This window comes from Rhea pennata, chromosome 2 (assembly GCF_028389875.1).
Source record: "Rhea pennata isolate bPtePen1 chromosome 2, bPtePen1.pri, whole genome shotgun sequence".
Classification (NCBI taxonomy): Eukaryota; Metazoa; Chordata; class Aves; order Rheiformes; family Rheidae; genus Rhea; species Rhea pennata.
The window spans coordinates 50,411,371-50,431,299 of NC_084664.1; the positions used below are offsets into that span (position 1 = coordinate 50,411,371).

A 19,929-nucleotide genomic window follows, 5' to 3' on the forward strand; every position below is an offset into this window, starting at 1 on the left:
CTTTAAAAGAACAAAATGTGTAAGAATTATATATACAAATAATGACTTATATGGCTGTTACTGACACAGAAACAGAAGTTATGTTGAAATCAGTACAACTGAAATGCTATAGAGGATCCTGTCCATCCAGCAGCTAAAACAGAAACTCAGAAATCTAACTTGATGCTATTTTTATATTTTGACTGAAGTGAAAGATATGATCTAGGAATCCTCCTGGGTATAAGCTTGGGTCCATAAGAGATATAAGAAATGAACTATGTTCTTAAAGCAATTAAGAAAACCCCATTGACAGGATTGCATCTTCCCAAACATTTTCTTCAATTCTCTGTATTGAAAAAAATCATAGTAAAGATGATTAAGTAGGCACAATTATTCTTACTTGATTATTTGGAACCAGAATTGTTGGCTGCAAACAAGCCCTCACTGGATTTGTTGAGTCCGGTTTTGACATCTGTTCAGTTCAATGGGCTTTCACAAACTCAAGAATAAGATTACGGTGGAAAACTGCCCAGATTTCTGACAAACACATCAATGCCACGGACACCTCCTCTGGGTTCAGAGATGCTGCTGTCAGCTAGGTGGGGGGGGGGGGTTGCCCTGGAGTGACAAAACCCGTGAGCTCTGTCAGTGCAGCCCAGCACGGCATGGCCAGCCAGGGCGAGGACATCCAAAAGTGCCTGCTCTCAATTTCTCCAGCAGCACCTCTGTGGGCCCTTGCAGGTGCTCAGCCCCTGGGCAATAGCCACAGCAGAGCCCTGCAGAAGCAGCAATCAAGTGAATGAACACATGATTTCCCAAGAACTTTACTAATGCTTCTTTGGGAAATATCCCCTTTCTGTACTTCTAATTCAGATGATTCATGAGGAATCATCTTTATTTTTATTTTTCAACTTCTCATTGTTCTTGGAGAAGAAAAAGGATCCCATAGCCTGCTTCATATGATTATTTACAGAAGAATTTTTTAATATAACTATTACAGCTCAGGTTAAATTACTCAGTACAGTCTTCAAAGACTGTGCAGTCCACAGACAGTGGCATCTGTTCTGCTCAATGAAGATTTTTATAGAGCAAAAATGCAGCATATAATCTCTCCTGAGGATCATGCTTTTGTTCTCCTTAATGTGGTAGTTCACACTATCAAAAATAAAAGCTCTGTTTCCTCCCAGAATGAAGAGACATAATCATTAACATTGCACAGAACAAATGTATTTTTTTAAAGAACTATGCATATGGTAAAGGATAAAATAGCTTTATATAATTTGTCTTTAAAGTATGCATACTATTAGTCATTGCCTACCGAGCTGTTACAATATGGAGAGTAGCTGGACAATAAACATTTAATCATAAATGGTTTCAAAATTAATTAGATAGCCCTGAAAAATAAGTGATAGATGATATCCTGGGACCCTATGAATGCTAATGAGATATTTTGGTATGTGCAGCACAGTCTACTTGTAAATATGTTATTAACTCTCCATAGCCCTTGAAGTTCTCCCTGTGAGCTTCGACAGCTGCCGGTCTTGCTGCAACTCTGCCTTGCATCGTGCCATTAAGAGAGGACATGCCATGAAACCTGTTCCTTGTGTCATGTTTCTGGTCCCATCTACACTTCTTGCCCAAACCTAAGTGCACTTCACCTCATCTTGAGATCATTTTTCAATTCAAGGCTATATAATATAAAATCTAGCACAGACTTGACCAAATGCTCTTGACTCCTCACAAGGGAAGAGTCCTGAATAAGAAGATAAAACTAATCCCTTTATTGTATCAGACCCATGAAGTTCAAGCAAAGAAGCCTCTTGCTAAACTAAGGACATTTAAATAGGAGCTGTTCATGGAGGGATATAATTCCTTGCCAATATACTTCCTATGTATGTATGCAGCAATGGCCACTACTAGGGAAAGAAAACTCTCTTGATTATTTGGGTGAAATTAACTCCTGCAGCTCTGGTACTAAGAAAATATATACTAAAAGAAGAAATGAAACAGAATTAAGGGAATCATTAAGAAAATAATGAGAAAAGCTGTACAGTGTGTTACACTACATATGTACCATCATTATTAATCTCTCCAGATCCTGATGGGAATGCCATATGGGAGCATGCCGAGGAAAACTGTACCCCGGGCTGAACAAGCAACAGCTATGGATTTCTCAGTTCTTTGGGATTTTGAGGTATGTACAGGACAGTTAATTATATAGGATCAGTTGAATTCCTGGTAAACCCCTTCAGAAGTTACCAGCTACAGCCTTAAATTTGGTTCCAAGATAAATAAGCTACACATGTACTTTTTGAAGTAGATGAAGATACTCCTGCTCACATGAGCAGCAGATAGCACAGGTTCCCAACATGTGCACATCCAGGCATCTGTGTATGTATCTGAACCACTTTCACATACAAATATGCTTGATGGCCTATGCCACCCATGCATTTACACACACACGCAGGCACACACACACAAAGGCATGTATTTCTTGGTTTTGCAGGAACAAAGCAGATACACTTTCATTCAGAACAGGATGTGTCATGTCCCAACGTAGAGCTGGCTGACACCACCCGAGATGTGTCTGTTTGAGGTCACAGAGGTGCAAAAGGACAAAAGTAAGGTCCACTAAGGCCAGTCGAGTTATATAGCTCCACACTGAAGAAAATGAAAGGAAATTTAGGAACCCTATGTCTGTCTATCTATATTTTTTTCAGGTAGGTTTTTTTCTATGAGCATTAGTAAAAGCAGGGGACTGCATAAACTCCACGATGGTGACTTTGGAACACCTCATTCAAACCATGCTCCACTTCACCTAGTAATCCAGAAAATGACTTCAAGCTGTAAGCCTTGCTCACCCAGCAGGGAATGTCTTAACATACCACAGAATTTTCTTACAACCTCAGGAAGTGGATTGCTCCCCCTCATCCCTTCCGCCACTGTGTCTGTGAAATATTTATACGTGCCTTAAGCTGGTACAGGTTTCAGATTTGCATCTGAAAGGAAGGGCCGAGCTTGCAGCAGTTCACTAGTTCTGCTGGGGCACAGTTGCAGTATCGATTCAGATCCCAGTTATGTTGAGTCCTTGTCACCACTGCCACAAGGTTTCACTTCAGCTCAGGGTTTGCCGGACAGCCAGAGCCCAAACTGCTTACAAGCCACAGCACTGAACTTCTGGTCTAAGTAAACCAGCATCTTCATATAAGCAGAAGAAAAAGATGGGAAATGAATGAAATTAAAAGGGGTTACAGTAGTCTGCAAGGCAGCTGCTTGCTCTTAATTAGTAGCAGCATTGCAAGTACTGAAGGGGTTTTCAGTCTAGACACAGGGGAATGAGGTAAGATGCTGCATAGCTATCGTCTCAGGTTGCCATGCATGACTAAAAATGAGGAAAACTTCACTTGTGTGTATCTAACATGAAGATCCTCAGAGCCTATTTCCTGGAAATCAGCCTGCCTGAAAGACAGTTCAGGTTGAGCACCCACAGCTATTCTTTCCTTTGGAGAGTTAGACCAAAGGGATTAAGTGTTTTTATGGGAAACAGTATTTCCCTGAAAATAAAAAGATACTTACCGGGAATGAAGAGAATCCACTAAGGCCAGTTCCTTGGCATCTCACTTTCAAAGCTGGCTATTTCTGGAAGTTTTTTTGAAATACTATCTGGCACTTGTGCATACCTTATATTACCTTATGTGGCACACAATCCTTCTGTAAAAAGCAACATAATTTCCTCTGTTAAAAAAAATATTAATTGACATTGCTTTATTAACATTAATTAACATTAATTTATTAATTAACATTAATTACCTTAATTTATTAACAAGCCTTCAAATACCTGTGTGTAAAGGAATCCTATGCGATCAGATCTTTGTATACCGCTCATTTTCTTCTAGGGATCCCTTAAATCTCGCTCTCCCAGTTCATTCACCCTCTTGCCAACATCCAAAATTCACCAGAGCCAAAGGTGAATTAGCAACACATCAAATAACATTACATTGAACATTGAAAACCTCATCTGAGCAGCACCCTGTAAAAATACAAGAAGCATTGAGGTGGTGGAGTTTAGGATCCTGCAGGAAAGAACTGAGGCAACAAGCAGGATTGCAACCCTAGACTTCAGGAGGGCAGACTTTGGGCTCTTCAGAGACCTAATTGGTGGAGTCTCATGGGTTAAGACCCTAGAAGGAAGTGGGGTCCAGGAGAGCTGGCTAATATTCAACACTTGGACATCACTTCCTCCAAGCTCAAGAGTGGTACATCCCTATGAGTAAGAAGTGCAACAAAAGGGGCAGGAGGCCTGCATGGGTGAGCAAGGAGCTCTTGGCCAAATTCAGAGAGAAGAAGAAAGTACACAGAATGTGGAAGAGGGGACAGGCTACTTGGGAGAATTATAGGAATGCAGCCAGAGTATGTAAAGATGCGGCGAGGAAGGCTAAGGCCCAGCTGGAATTGAGTCTGGCAAGGGATGTCAAGGACAACAGGAAGGGCTTCTTCAAATACATCAGCAGCAAGAGGAGGACTAGGGAAAATGTGGGCCCACTACTGAATGGGGCAGGGGCCCTGGTGACAAAGGATACAGAAAAGACAGAGTTACTGAATGCCTTCTTTGCTTCAGTCTTCTCTGTTAAGGGCAGCCCTCAAGAATTCCAAAGCCTGGAGATGAGAGAGAAAGTCTGGAGAAAGGAAGACTTTCGTTTGGTTGAGGAGGATAGGATTAGAGACCTTCTGGGCAGGCTAGACATCCACAAATCCATGGGCCCAGGTGGGATGCACCCACGGGTACTGAGGGAGCTGGCGGATGTTATTGCCAAGCTGCTCTCCATCATCTTTGAAAGGTCCTGGAGAACTGGAGAGGTGCCTGAGGACTGGAAGAAAGCCAGTGTCACTCCAGTCTTCAAGAAGGGCAAGAAGAAGGACCCAAGCAACTATAGGCTGGTCAGCCTCATTGCCACCCAGCTCATTCTGGATGTCATCTCTAAGTGTATGGAGGAAAAGAAGGTGATCAGGTGTAGCCAGCATGGATTCACCCAGGCGAAATCCTGCTTCACCAATCTGATAGCCTTCTGTGATGGAATGACTGGCTGGGTAGATGAGGGAAGAGTACTGTATGTTGTATACCTTGACTTCAGCAAGGACTTTGAACTGGCTGAAAGGCAGAGCTCAGAGGGTCGTCATCAGTGGCGTGGAGTCCAGTTGGAGGCCTGTGGCTAGTGGCGTCCCCCAGGGCTCAGGACTGGGTCCCATCCTGTTCAACTTCTTCATCAATGACCTGGATGAGGGGATGGAGTGCATCCTCAGCAAGTTTGATGATGATACCAAGCTGGGAGGAGTGGCTGACATGCCCAAGGGCTGTGCCATTCAGAGAGACCTGGACAGGCTGGAGAGCTGGGCAGAGAGGGACCTCCTGAGGTTCAACAAGGGCAAGTGCAGAGTCCTGCATCTAGGGAAAAACAATGCTAGGCACCAGGACAAGCTGGGGGCTGACCTGCTGGAAAGCAGCTCTGCAGAAAAGGACCTGGGAGTGCTGGTGGATGACAAGTTGACTATGAGCCAGCAATGTCCCCTTGTGGCCAAGAAAGCCAATGGTATCCTGGGGTGCATCAGGAAGACTGTTGCCAGCAGGTCGAGGGAGGTGATCCTGCCCCTCTGTCAGCCCTGGTGAGGCCTCATCTCGAGTACTGTGTCTAGTTCTGGGCTCCCCAGTACTAGAGAGACATGGAGCTACTGGAGAGAGTCCAGTGTAGGGCTATGAAGATGATCAGAGGGCTGGAGCATCTGCCCTAGGAGGAACAGCTGTGAGAGCTGGACCTCTTCAGCCTGGGGAAGAGAGGACTGAGGGGGGATTTTATCAATGTGTATAAGTACCTGAAGGGAGGGTGTCAAGGGGACGGGGACAAACTCTTTTCAGTTGTCCCATGTGACAGGACAAGAGGCAATGGGCAGAAATTGAACCACAGGAAGTTCCGTCTGAATGTGAGGAGGAATTTCTTCACTGTGAGAGTGACAGAGCACTGCCACAGGTTGCCCAGAGAGGTTGTGGAGTCTCCTTCTCTGGAGATCTTCAAGGCCAGCCTGGATGCAACCCTGTCTAACATGCTTTAGGTGATCCTGCTGATCAGGGAGGTTGGATGAGATGATCTCCAGAGGTCCCTTCCAACCTTACTGATTCTATGATTCTACCATTTAAATCCATTCTTACAGAAAGGAAAACAAAAATAAAAACAAAACAAAAAAAAAAAAAAAAAAAACAGGAAGACTATGTGCTGCTGAACTGCAGCTGCCGATTTTGTTCAAGACCATAAATCGCACATATAACAGCGAGGAAATTCATGCTTGGATGAGGCTGTACCACTGTATTAGAGTAAAAGGCTAACCACCGTGAGCAGTCTCCAGTCTCCTGCCTGATGCTTGCTACCTACTTCTACATTCCCTGCTGTCACTGAGGGCTTGATCCTCTGCCCCCTTCTGCCACACAGGTCCCCATCCTGCACCCACTCCCTTGCTGCTTGACATCAGGGAGCAATCCTACAAGCCGCTCATCTGGGAGATTCGTGAAGTGATATCCAGCCATGGGGCAGTGATGTACAGCTATAATTTCTGCAGCTAGAAGACATCAAATAAAGCCCTTCACAGAGCCTTGCCCATTGAAAATGAATAGATGCTCATTCCCGTGTGCTCAGTAGGAGAGGTGCAAGGGGGAAATACATTTCAAAGTAGGCTTAAAATGAAGAGTCAATAACGCAGTTCTTGAAAAATATATTTCAACAGAAAGGAACCAGTGCAAAATGTATGATTTTGCAGCAAGCAGGTCACTTCACGCATTTCTAGAGGAGCAGAAAGGAATATATCTCACTTGGACATTAGACACTATGTCTCACAAATGGAGTTTAAAGAACGTACTGGATGATGTGTGGAGAGACGCTCATTTTTTCAGTCCCTACGATATGATACAGAAAGATAAAGGTTTGGGATTCCAACCTGAAAATAAACTTCACTAGTGCATCATCTTTATATTTTATGGTGCTTTTTTCTTTACACCTCCCCAGCCCACATTATATATAACATGCTACAAAACCTTGGTCTGCCAGGTGCAGGCTTGCTGAGTTATCCCGAGTGGCTCAGCAGCACTGGCTGAGAAACACGCAAAGTTATCCTGTACTGGTGGCACAGCACAGCACTTCTGCAGCTAATGTTGCAACTAAGGATACTAAAGCTTTATATTAGGTTAGAAATGAAAAAAACTAGCACCTTGGAGGACCCTAGTCTAATTGATTAAATGAAAGTGGCCAAACACCGCAACAGAGTCCCAGAGAGGTTGTATAATCTCCATCCACGGAGATTTTCAAAACTCAGCTGGCCAATGCTTTGAGCCACTGAATTTAACTGTGAAGTTGGCCTTGCTTTGAGCAGGGGGCTGGACCAGGTGACCTCCAGAGATCAGTTCCTAAATAAATTATTCAATGCTGCTAAACTAGATCCAGTTTCATAGCCCCTGGTATGGTCTTCTAGTGATGTCTCAATTCTGATTCTTCCAAAACGTTGATCAGAGAGGAGCTTTCTCAGCTCTCACAGCTAGATTGATTTGCTACATGTAACTTATTAACTGAAAGGTAAAAGGTAAAAAACAGAGGAGAAGTACAATATGCAACGATATACAACAACTTGTGTGACATATTACAGAAAAATAGGAAGTGATTCCTATTGCAGGTTAGATCTGCACACTCATTGAATGTCAAATAGTACAGCAAAAAATAGGTCTGCCTGAGACAATTTAGCTGATATTGTGTCAGAGCTTTGCTTTCACAGAAAATAGTGCTTTGATTTTAGTCTTTAGTTACATTTGCTTTGTAGGCGGTAGCTAGTAAAAGGAATTAAATCTGCAGGGAACTGAACATCATTTGCCTCCTAGCTGAAAGAAAAAGTTTCATATCATGACGGAAAACCCCTTTACTCTATAGCATTTTCACAAGATGTGAGTCTTTGATGCTGGGTTAGAGAAACGGATGGACTACAGCCACAAAGAGCAATGAGGAGTTTTTTCTGCTAGAGATGAAACAATGGTAGATAAAAACTGCATTTTAGTTTTGAGCTGATATTCTCTGACAAGCTTCCTCTCTTCTTCCCTCTCTTAGTAGGGTAAGAACCATGCATCAAAACCTCTCAAAGATGACAGGGCAACAAATGGTCAAGAATGAGACACTAAAAAATTGCCAAGTTGATTTTCCTTGTTTTAAATCTTCAGTGTTCACTAGGAGTACAAATATTTTGAAGCAAGCCTCTTTCCTGCAGAAGAAAAGCTGCACAGCTTACACAAAGATTTGCTTTTGGTTTTCCTCTAGGGATACATCAAATACTCAGCACTCTTTTATGGCTACTACAGCAACCAACGGACGATTGGCTGGTTGAAATACAGGCTACCGATGGCATATTTCATGGTTGGGATCAGCGTATTTGGCTACAGCCTGATGGTCGTTATAAGATCGTAAGTATGGTTTGTGTTCTCTTCTCTTCCATATGCACCCAGATGTGTCTCGCAGCTTATTTTCCTCTCCACTAGGCACAGCTGACAGCTTAGTCCAGCCACAGCTTTGCTCCCACAGCCCCAGCAAGGACCCCATGGATGTGGAGCCTGGGGCTTTACAGGAAGCCTAGCCCTACAGGCCTTTGTGTACCATGAAAGGCTTCACTTCTCCATGCTGTACCTCCAGCAAAATCACACGTATAATATAAAACCACTAAACTTCTGTCAAATAAAGGATAGGGAGGCATTTTCAGGTTTTTCTGCTACTTCCCTCAACAGTTCCCTGAGAAAGCCCAAGATTGTAGAAGACAGGAACCAGAAATTTCCTCTTGGTGAAGGAAATACTTACTCCACCCTCACCACATTAGCCCAGTATAAACCTAAGATGTTTGCCCTGTGTGTGCTGGGTGCCTTCAGTGCACCTGAAAAATAACTGCAACCAATAATTTACTACATCTTAGTGAGCTAAGTGCTCCACTGGGTGCTTTAGCAGCTCAGCTGGCAATCTGAATATTTGCCAACTTGACACATCACAAAACGAAAATCCCTGGCTGGCTCTTCGGCATCAATGCATCACCTCTTCCTCGAAGTTCCTGAGCCCCTGGCCCTGGGGAGAGCTCTGGAAGATGCAGGGCTGTATGCTTGCTGCATTCATATACTCTGACCTCAGCATCCACTGTCAGCTCCTATCATGGGCTAAACGACCTTGGGTCTGCCTTGAGATAGCTCTTGTTCTGTTAAACTGAGGTGATTTCACCACTTGCACTTTTCAGCCTGCCTCCCTGACTTGCTCACATACATTATTTTGGATTCAGCCACCACCTTCTCCAGTGCTGCTCTTCCTCCTGAGGTCTAGATTGCTATATGTCTTCCTCTGACTTTATTATAGGGTTGCCTAACAGGCAGATTTTGTACATGAAGGAGACACTTGCCTACAGGAGATTTCAAAAGCTCCATTTCCCATCCTTTCATTTGCAAAAAAAAGGCTTCTGAAAGTCAGTGTGAGCTGCACAGCTTGCGCGAGGAGAACGGAAAAGGGCCAAGACAGATTGTTTTAAATGCATCCCCAAACCCATCTGCACAGTGCAGAGTTTTAACACTGCCAGCGCACCATTCCTAAGCAGTTGTCCCAGTTCCTGTGGCCTCCCCAGGCACCAGCACAGAGGCAACCAGTGTGCAAACCAAAGCACCTCTCGCTGCTCAGAGCATCTCTGCAAAGCTGAGAACAAAACCTCTCTCTCTCCTGAGATCACATCATCCAAAGGTTATCCTTCCTTCCTTTGCAAGAAAGAACAAGCCAAAGTATTTGTACTGCTATTGAAACTACAGCTGTGCAGCAGAAATAGCTTTTTGAATCTTTAGTTAAATTAGGAAATGGAGATTTGCCTTACATTTGCCATGCAATATACCGAGTCTGTTGTCTCGTTTTTCCTGAGGGACTGGTGCTGGGAACTCTAATGAGAGTTATGCAAGTATTTTAGGGATCAAATAATAGAGATGGAATAACAGAAGCTATATCTGCTCCTGTGCTGATTAACAAGAATAATCCTTTTCCTTCCCTTGCATTCATTTACTGCAAGCTCTTTGACTTCAGCATTTTACAGCTATTGAAATCTCAATACAACTTCAAGTTGTGTTGGGTATTTTGGACAGTACCCATGTTTTTTGACTTAATTTAACTCGCTAAAGATAACCATTACCCTTTACTCTACCCTACAGCCCAGAAGCATTGTGAATAGACTTTCTTCATGCACTAGGTGGTAGAAGCAACTCCTCACCTGCTTTAATCACCAAACATAATTTTTATTTACATTGTGGCTTTTAAAACAAAGCTATGAAGAACCTGTCTGACAGTTCAGTTCTCCTCCTTGAACCTAACAGGCCAAAGCTATGTGTTAAAGAGAACAGTCATATACACAAACCCATGCACTGTCCTGTGTCTCACCCGTATAGTTTCCTTCCTTATCCACCAGAAATCCCAAGCCATCTACCTTGCTCTGCAGTGCTCAAGGAATTCTAGCAGCTCTGTGAAACACTTCTTCTGACCTGGCCACCATATGTGTCTTTATACAGGATGGCACGCAATGCCAATGAGAGTACAGGAGAAGGGGACAATGAAAACTTCGTTTTCAGCTGGAAAATGTTCACTAGCTGGGACTACCTCATTGGCAACCCAGAGACAGCAGATAACAAATTTGCATCAATCACTACCAGCTTCAAGGTAATCCTGAATGGCATTTCTCTGCTTATGGAGATGCTCCTAGATCCCACCATGGCAGAGGTTTAAGGGGAAAAGTGGATACTGAATGGCATCTCCCAGTGCAAACAAGGTATGGTGCTGAACCATGTTGGTTCCAGCTCCAGTGTCCTCAGTCAGGATTTGGAAGACCATATGCATTTAAATCTCTTTTGGAGCAAACATCAGCAGGAGGCCAGCTGCAGTGGATATGTGGGGACCTTAATCTTTCCCATCACCTTCCTTGATCCCATGCAGAGAGGAAAATATTGGAGCCAGATGCTATGGTGGGCCAAACAGCTGGAGCAGCTGCAGTGCTGTAGGGTTAGGACAGGGACAGGTGGCACAACCACAACATGAGGCCAAGGCTACATGCACAGCTCCAGATGTGGCTAACGGGGGCCACAATTGCCTCTTTCCTCCTCTTTTGTCCCCCACTAAATTCACATCCCCACAGCAGAAGCAGGATAAGCTTTGGACCAGACTCATCCCTTTCCTAGCATGGGTTTTATTTTGTAACAGAAGAGAGGATGGTTATTCCTACGACTTTCCCCAACAATACATCTTGTCTCTCCTGCTTTTCTGTCTCACTTGTGACCAAGCCTCATCTTCATGAGCTCCAGCAAAGCCCTCTCAAAGACTCAGTAAAATTGCCCTGTAGTTTCTTGTAATGTCCTTAATCCTAATGCTCTGCTACAGATCCTGTCATTCAGACCACAAAGTACACACTTCAGCATCCCTAAATTCAAGATGTTCAAGCATAAGCTTCCAATTTGGAGTCTCTCTTAAAATTTCAGCACAGAATTGTGGGTTTCTTCATTTTCTTTGTGACTTCCACAGGGTTCCTTCATCCCACCAGAACTACTTTCAGTCTGAAATCTGAAAAGCCTTTTTTCCAAGAGAATTTGCTTAGCTTACTGTACTTTTATATAAATGTCTTGTCAATATGTACATATAGAGACAGGCAAGGCATTTACACTGCTAATGTTATGTTGCACAGTGTGAGAAATTCTAGCTGCAACACACTGGAAAAAATTGAAAAGAGTTCCACCAATATTAGTGACACCAGAGTGGATTTGGAGTTAATCAATTTAAACCAGAATTTGGGCTAATCTAGTTCCAAAGATGATTAAAGAAAACAACTCACAGAAAATTAAATAGATTTTTTTTTCTTTTTTTTTTTTGGTAGTATCCAGGTAAAAAACTGCTGATGGGGGGCAGTGTTTCTCCAATGAAAAATAAAAAAAAACCAGCAACTGAAAGGAGAAAAGCAAAAGGCTGCAAAAACTGCTTTGGCTTTAAAAAAATCAATTTGCCTTTGAAGCCCATTTTAATGTGCTTTACTTTTTTAATTTTACAAAGTGTGTAAAAAAAAGCTAGTTTTACGTGAAACACTGAAAAAAGCAGCTCTTGGATAATAGATTTCTTATTTTTTGCTACCTTTTGACTACTAAGCCCCCTTTTAATTAAAACTTGTTTCAGATAAAAAAATAAAAAACAGAGGTAAACCTAATATCGCAAGTAGTAGAGTGATTTTTGTGATGAGAAAAATATACAGAAGAATGCTGAAATATATTTAGTGTCTCTTGAAGGAATAAAGAACATTTCATACAATTGCCCACCCAACACTTTTTTACACACTCAAACCAGAAGGTTTAGTGGAAGGAGAAAGCAATAATTAAAAAAGCAGCCAGTCAGCACATACCTACTTAATCTGAAATCAAAATTCATTCAGTTCAATCATTTTCCATGGTTAACACTCCAAATAAGGGCCCAGGGAAGTGGGACATCAAGGTAGGGCTGAGCATGGATAAAACCAAAAGCATCTTTGCTAAAGTGCACAAATCAATTTTTTGGAGCATAGCAGAGCTAAGACTTAGGATAATGAGCAGGAATTAACCACAGGAATTATTCACTGAGTGGGGAAAAAGCCTGACTGCTGCAGATTTCAAGGGCTCAGTCAGTTTTATTTATGTGAATGAAGCACAAGAGATGACTTGATTACAGTGCACCATCACCAAGGTAGGAGAAAGTGGTGAGACCGACAAGGCCCTGCAGTCTGGCAGCCACCAGCAGCTGCCTCCCAACGCGGCGAGGAAGTGCTTTATTTCAGAGTGCAACTACCCAGCAGCGCTCCCCTGGGACGTGGCAGGCTGTTCACCACCCGATGTCTTCCAGTCACGCTGGGATGCCTTTAAGAAGGTTTATTTGAGCCTAACAAATTACTGAGTTCAACATAACCATAATAGCATGGAATTACGTTTTATAGGCTAGAAAATGATCTAATGTTGCCTTCTAGCCTTAGGCTTTGTGCTCCTACATTCATGCCACAATTTGTGAGTATGTCTGTTCCTTAAGGAATCTATTGTGGATGAGCAAGAGAGCAACAAGGACGAGAACATTCACCTGAGGAGGTTCCTACGGGTGTTGGCAAACGTGCTCATCATATGCTGCTTGTGTGGCAGTGGCTACCTCATATACTTCGTGGTGAAACGCTCCCAGACATTTTCCAAAATGCAAAACATTGGGTGGTATGAAAGAAATGAGGTAAGGAAACTTTACTTCCAGTTTTCTACTCTGATAACCTTCACTGGACACCAGCATAGTCATTGCCATGGTTTAAGGGTGGCATCCAAGGCAGAGAGGATTCCTGACCAGGGCTCAGAAGTCCCTCAGTGACTTTGTACTTGTATTAGCCAGGAGGCACAAGAAGCTCACTGAGAATTACCGGGACAAATTAACAGTTCCTGAAGATAGGGTAAAATACTCTTACAATCAATTGCAGTAAGAGTTAATGGGTCTTCAGCACATACATCCCTTACCAATTTTTAAAACAACTACACTAAATTGCACATTAATAGTTACAAATTCTATTGTGCCAGAATTTTCTCTGGGTGTTAGAGATGTCCTTGTTCAGATACAAAGCTAAACCAAGATCATTTACTTTGAATAATGAGAATAGGATTTTACAATCTACAGAAAATATAAGTTGGCAAAATTTTTTATCTGATTTTGAAATGAAAAATTGAAATTTTTAAGCTTTTCACATAATATTGTTTCAGTCTATTGAAACGCTTAATTCAATGTATACTATACTACCAGATATTTCTATATCAAAACCAAATCAAATTCAAACCTGTGCATTTTCATCGCTCATTCAGAAAGCATTAAGAAAAATTTATTTTCTCTCAAAATGTTTTGATTTACCTCCATCAACTTTTCCCAAAGGAAACACAACATACAAAAAAAAATGTCTAACATTTGAAACTTGTCTGGTGATAACTTAAGATTTCAATATGCACAACTCTGGGAACTCTGGGTACTTGTTCCTTTTCCTGGAAGGAGATGTATAAAAAAAAGAGATCTGTGAGTTAGAACTTGCCAGAGGCCCTGCAGATGCAGCCCCCTGCAGGCCAATGGGCAAGAAAAGATAAAGCCCCCAGGTCATGACTGAGTTAACACTAGTTTGTCAATGACTTCATTGACTTTAATACAACTTGGTGTTTTGCAGAGAAACAAAAAAAAAAAAAGGAACAGGACATATTCTCTTGAGCCTCAAAACTGAGTCCATGCTGTGCTTACATTTAAGTCTGTAATCACCTATTGCAAAAGCAAAGGTGCTGAATATGGAAAATAAACATTAGCATCAACTAATTGCTTTATGCACACAAGCCAAGTCTTGTGATTACTCCAAAACTAAAATAGGAACCTAAGAGCTGATTCAGGCAGTAGTACGTGAGAACTGAGGAAACTAAATATTTATGAGTATGGACTGATGGGGAACAAATTCTTCTGAGCTCATCCCTTTGAGATAACAGCAAAAGGGCTCCTGCAAGAGCAAGCCATACACCCCCGCCCTCAAGCCTGATGTTGTGCTGACTGCAAATTAAACAAATCCAGGAGCTGAGCTTGTTTTAGCTCCTTCCCCTTCATAAATTCTTCAGAAATCTCAAACTACTTCTTGACAAGTAGCCTGCAGCTCCTACTCTGCTCCATGTGTCACTCAGTCTAAACCTTATTACTGCAACTGGTCTTTGCAAGTGGGAAAGAGCAGAAACTGATTTGATGACATGCTATCACAAAATGCAACTTTCTCTCTATTATGTGTCATTTCCACATTTGCTGCCCTGTTCTAATGAAAAATTGTTTGTCGACGTTAAAGAGAGATGTCAGTTTGCTCCTCAGGAAAATCAGGTTGCAGTGGCTGTGCTATATGAAATGCTGGCACACATACTTTTGATAACTGCTCAAAGTAACATGGTCGCTGTTCTTAGTATTAGCAGCACTAGTCTAATCTTCCTTTTTGGCAGGTTGAAATCGTAATGTCCTTGCTGGGTATGTTTTGTCCTCCACTGTTTGAAACCATCGCAGCATTAGAAAATTACCATCCCCGCATAGGACTGAAATGGCAGCTGGGACGGATCTTTGCGCTCTTCCTTGGGAATCTCTACACATTTTTATTGGCCTTGATGGATGATGTCAATGAAAAAGTAAGATCTTAGTCAAAAAGGCAAGTTCACCAGCATTTTATAGAGCAGCATGTGAGAGCAGCCCATCTCTGCAGCTAGCACAGACAACCATTCCCTCTGCAGCAAGCAGCCAGCACTTCCCCACTCCCTGATCCTCTTAGGCATGGGCAGTAGCTGCCCAGAGGTCACTCACAGCCCAGAGGGGATTTTAGCCATGTTTTAAGAACAGAGCTGCCTGCTGCAGGGCTAAGATGAGCGACTCAAGGCTCATCTAGGCTTATTTAGCTTGCCAGAGATTCTCAAATTTCTCTTTACAACCCTGAAAAAACAGTGCTTATTGTCACCTATAACCACAGAATATTAGGGTGATTTGAATTTTTTCTGTCTGACAGTCTTTGCAATTTCTGTAATTGCAAACCCTGAGGATACAGTTTATAATATTTCCTCTCACCTTTCCCCTCTTTAACTTTATCTTGGCAGTGTGTTGCAGGCAGATAACCACAGGAAAGGATAAATGTCTAGCTGATCCACAGAAAAATGACTCAATTTTAGGCTGAGAAGATTAAGAGGAATCAGGGCGATTTGCTCTGCTCTGAAAAATGCTAAACAAAGTGAGCAAGGAGAACTGCAGTGGAGTCTCTAACTACTAACAGCAGCCCTATTTTCTTGTTTATCATGGGCCAGATTCCCAAACCTTGGCTTGCCTTGCAGGATCTCCAGCTCCTCCTGTAATGCTATTCATGCATTGGGAGCAAGCTAGTAGATGTCATGAGGAAGGGGAGCAGACTACAGCTTAAGCAAGGACTGCCAAAAGTGCATGTTGCAAAGGCTAGTCAGTATTTGCTTGCTGAAACTAGCAGTGCCCTTTAAGTCTGGAGAAACTGCTGCCCTGTTCCTAGCCACAGAGAACTCTTTTCCATGCTGTTTTCCTTTCTAATGCTGGCCCAGCAACTCTGCTGTAAGTGCTTTCTTATATTAGAGGTGGTAACTGGTAGAAAGGAGAGAGGAACACTCTCTCTTGGGTCTCTCTGAGTGCAAGTTAGCACCAGCTCAGGCCACCACATCCTCTAGGGCTCCTTTTGCAAATGTTTTCAACTCAGGCATCTCTCCTGTTGTAGCTGGCCGAAGAGGATGTCTTAAGGAACACAACACACTGGACGCTGTTTAGCCACTACAATTCATCTGTGGGGAATGGCAGCACTGCTACCCCATCTCCCCTTGATCCGGCAGATGTGCCCAGGGGACCTTGCTGGGAGACAACTGTCGGCATCGTAAGAAATTCGTTATACAGTAAAGCTCTGGACTGGTTTGGGTTTTTTTTATAGTTGCTTTCAGTGTTTCCAGGATTTAAGTTTTCCTCACAAACAGCATCTCCTTTTCCAATTCCTCACATAGAAGCACCAAGGCAATTTAGATATATAGCTACGGATCTCAAGTTATGGTCATGAGATACACAGCAAGAAGTGCTTGGGACACCCACAACTCTGTAGTACTTTCAGTGAAGAGCACAGGTGATTCTCACTTTGCAAGACTGTCAAGAAATGTTATTTTTAGAAGTACTGGTAGCTCCCTCCTGCTACCTTAACTTGCTAGTTTTCAACTAATATTACAGGTTTCAACACAGATTAGGAAAACCCTGCAGTTTCCAAGGAGTCACTGGCTTTTGCTCAGAACTTCTTCCAAAGGGGAAGTAAAGTCCACAGGTGGGAGACTCTGAATTAATCACTCATTTCAAGTAGGACTTCCTCAGAACAGCGAAATCCCTGTAAGACTCACAAAAATAAGCCACAGATATTTCTGTGAAAGTATTTGCAGACTGCTAGACTGCCAAACCAAAATCTGCCTCTGCGTATATGTGGTTTAGACTAGCTTTATTGCAGCATTAGCATTCTGCTTTCATTTCATGTGCTATCACAATATGTAGTGCAGTCAGTAACACTAGCAGCAACTGATAGGGCTAATGGCTGCAATGGAGCTCGTGGTTCCCAAGCGCAGAGGTGAACCTTATGCACTACCAAGTGTCTGAAAACTGACAGGGGGTGTGTTCATGGTGTGCCTTTCTGCAGGTTATGGCTTAATAAAATAAAATGCAAAATGCACTACTGAAATTATAGGAGCTAAATATTTTTTCTTTGTTTCAAATTTCAGGAGTTTGTAAGGCTCACTGTGTCCGATATCCTAGTGACATACGTAACCATCCTGGTGGGAGATTTCATCCGAGCTTGTTTCGTCAGATTTGTGAATTACTGCTGGTGCTGGGACCTAGAGGCTGGATTTGTAAGTCAATGTCTTTTAGCTGAGAAGATAAATGAATTTAGGGCCTTTTGTTTAAATATTACTGATAAATAGAGTTTGAATGGTTCTAGGTGCCTTCCGGTCTTGTTTGATATTTTAATTAGCATTGTTGGTCTCTGGATCAGTCTCACCCCAGAAAGAGCCCTAGAAAAATACAATTCTCTCACCCACTCAGGAACTTGAATCATGAAGTTGAGCTCAAAAAAAAATTATTCTGATGTTCATTCAGTAGTTAAATCCCAAACTTTTGGGCCCTTTTTTTTGCCGTTGTGTTAAACCTCAACTTTACAAAACATTGACAATATGGAAAACATGCAAATTGAGTAAAAAGCAGACATACAACCTAGGACATATGAAACATTAAGGGCATCATCTATCCTTTTTTAAAGCTGTATTCTATATTGCAGTAAAGCATAAGACTGATGATTTCCTGGGTCCTTTCCTTCCAAAAATTTTTTTCAAGAAAATAAAAAAACCTTTTCACATAGTTTAAGCTGCCAAAATCATCTGAGTTTGTGCACACAAAAAAAACATATGTAGACGAAACAATGGTTTCATCATAGGCAAATCTAACAGAATAATAATTTATAAAATGAAAAATATTACAGACAGATTATACCTACCTGTTCTGGAATTAGCACCATTAGCAACCACATCAGATAGGCTCCCTCATATAAAGTGGTGTTTTAAATATTATATAGTGCAGTGAAAAATGATGCCACTTACTTATCCAGCCACATATTCCCTCAGGTTTCTCTCCCTAGGGCCTTTGCTTCTCCTCCACAGCAGCCTGCTGCTGCAAAACCTGAGAGAGTGGATATAGCTGCTGTAGCATTTGTTCTCCAACTCAGCCTTACAACCAGTCAAACACTCAGTATTTTACCAGGGTGGAAATGTAAGTCCATAACCAGATATACCAGCTGGAATATAAAATCCTAGTCTTATGCCATGGCTCCTTTGCTCAGAGTTGGCTTTATTAGCAGGAAGAAGATACAAACACAGAGCAAATCTAAGCACCTCAGCGCATCTTTCCAATTTTCTGCAAGCCAAGAAAGTCTTGCTCTCCAGAGCCCAGTAGCTCCATTCTCGCTTTCGCAGCTCTGTTGCTGGGCATCCAAGCAGTGTGTATGCAGCAGGAGACCTCCCATAAATCCTTTCACTCCAGGTTTAAATAAGCATCCTTATATCCAACACTAGCAAGCACATACCTCTGTTAAAGACCAACTCCCCTTTTTTTTTCTTTTTCCCCCATGCAGCCCTCCTATGCTGAGTTTGACATCAGTGGCAATGTTCTGGGTTTGATCTTCAACCAAGGAATGATTTGGTAAGATATATCACCTTTTCGGTTTTTGTGTTCTTTAAAAAGCTTTCTGGTGGATCTCGAGAGCTTGTGCTTTGTTTACTCTGATTGTTTGACTTTCCGTGATTGACAGTAAAAAATGGAAATAATATTTTAAAATCCCAGGTTAGTCAAAGAGTAGCAGCACTGGCCTAGCTTAAACAGAAGACAGCCTTGCAAACCCCAACTTACTCTCACTTTTACAAGGCCATTTTTTTTCCAAAGGTAAAATTGCCCTTTCCCAGCCCTTTCACAGTGGTTCATGTGCTGGGGGGAGAGACCAGAAAGCAATTCTGACGGCCCTGTGAGCTAACGCATCAACACAAGGGTGGGCAGGAAGCCGGCCAAGCTGGTCAGGGGGTAGAGGCACATCCCAGAACCACCCCAAAGGAGGGCGAACGAGGGCTGCTGCCACCCCTGCTCTGGTGGCACAAGTGGCAGTGGCCCAAATCGCCCTCATCTGCTCAGGGGACAACGCTTTAATGTTTTTTATCTCTTTATCTACTGCAACATCTCTGCAGACTCAAGGAAGTGTTTTTCCTCTGCTCACATTCACCTAATATTTTTCCAAGCTTTCCAATATCCCCCACCTTCCCAGATTGTACCTAATTAAGGGAAGTGGAGATTATGGTAGGATATGACAAGAAGGATTCTGGCAAAGCCAACTGTTTCTAGAAACTGCCAGTTCTGAGAGACCTGAGCCATGAACCTGATGATCTTTCCTACATGCCAAGGCTGAATCCCAAGGGACTGACACCCAGACCTCCCTGCACTGGGGCTGAATGCCCTAAGCAAAAGGCTCTCAGCACCTGTGATTTTAAGCGACTTGCCCATTTTGCTGAGCTTTTTTTTTTTTTTTTTTTTTTTGCTGGCTTTTTACTGAGAAACCATGAGTTTGAAAGCCCAGGGAATCCTACCTATTAGCAGCGCCACAGGCCCCACTTCACGGGGAACCTCGAAGCCACTGGCAGCAGTGGCAGCAGGACATCACCACCAGGGGCAGCTGTAGGTCCAAGCAGACAGTCCACTTCAGGAATTCCCTCTAAGTGTGCTTGTGAAGCACATTTTTCCTATGCTTCTTGGTCTT

General features: G+C 42.6%; 1 protein-coding gene across 1 annotated transcript in view; it reads left to right on the forward strand.

Annotated features, from left to right (window-relative positions):
* The window catches only part of TMC2 (transmembrane channel like 2), a 39,309-nt gene that overhangs the window by 7,615 nt on the left and 11,765 nt on the right, over positions 1-19,929 (forward strand). Inside the window, exons 8-15 of the mRNA XM_062567885.1 lie at positions 2,075-2,173; positions 8,322-8,464; positions 10,577-10,724; positions 13,098-13,286; positions 15,050-15,229; positions 16,327-16,479; positions 17,357-17,485; positions 18,760-18,827. Coding sequence (XP_062423869.1) covers positions 2,075-2,173; positions 8,322-8,464; positions 10,577-10,724; positions 13,098-13,286; positions 15,050-15,229; positions 16,327-16,479; positions 17,357-17,485; positions 18,760-18,827 — 1,109 coding nt within the window. The remainder of the gene's footprint in view (positions 1-2,074; positions 2,174-8,321; positions 8,465-10,576; positions 10,725-13,097; positions 13,287-15,049; positions 15,230-16,326; positions 16,480-17,356; positions 17,486-18,759; positions 18,828-19,929) is intronic.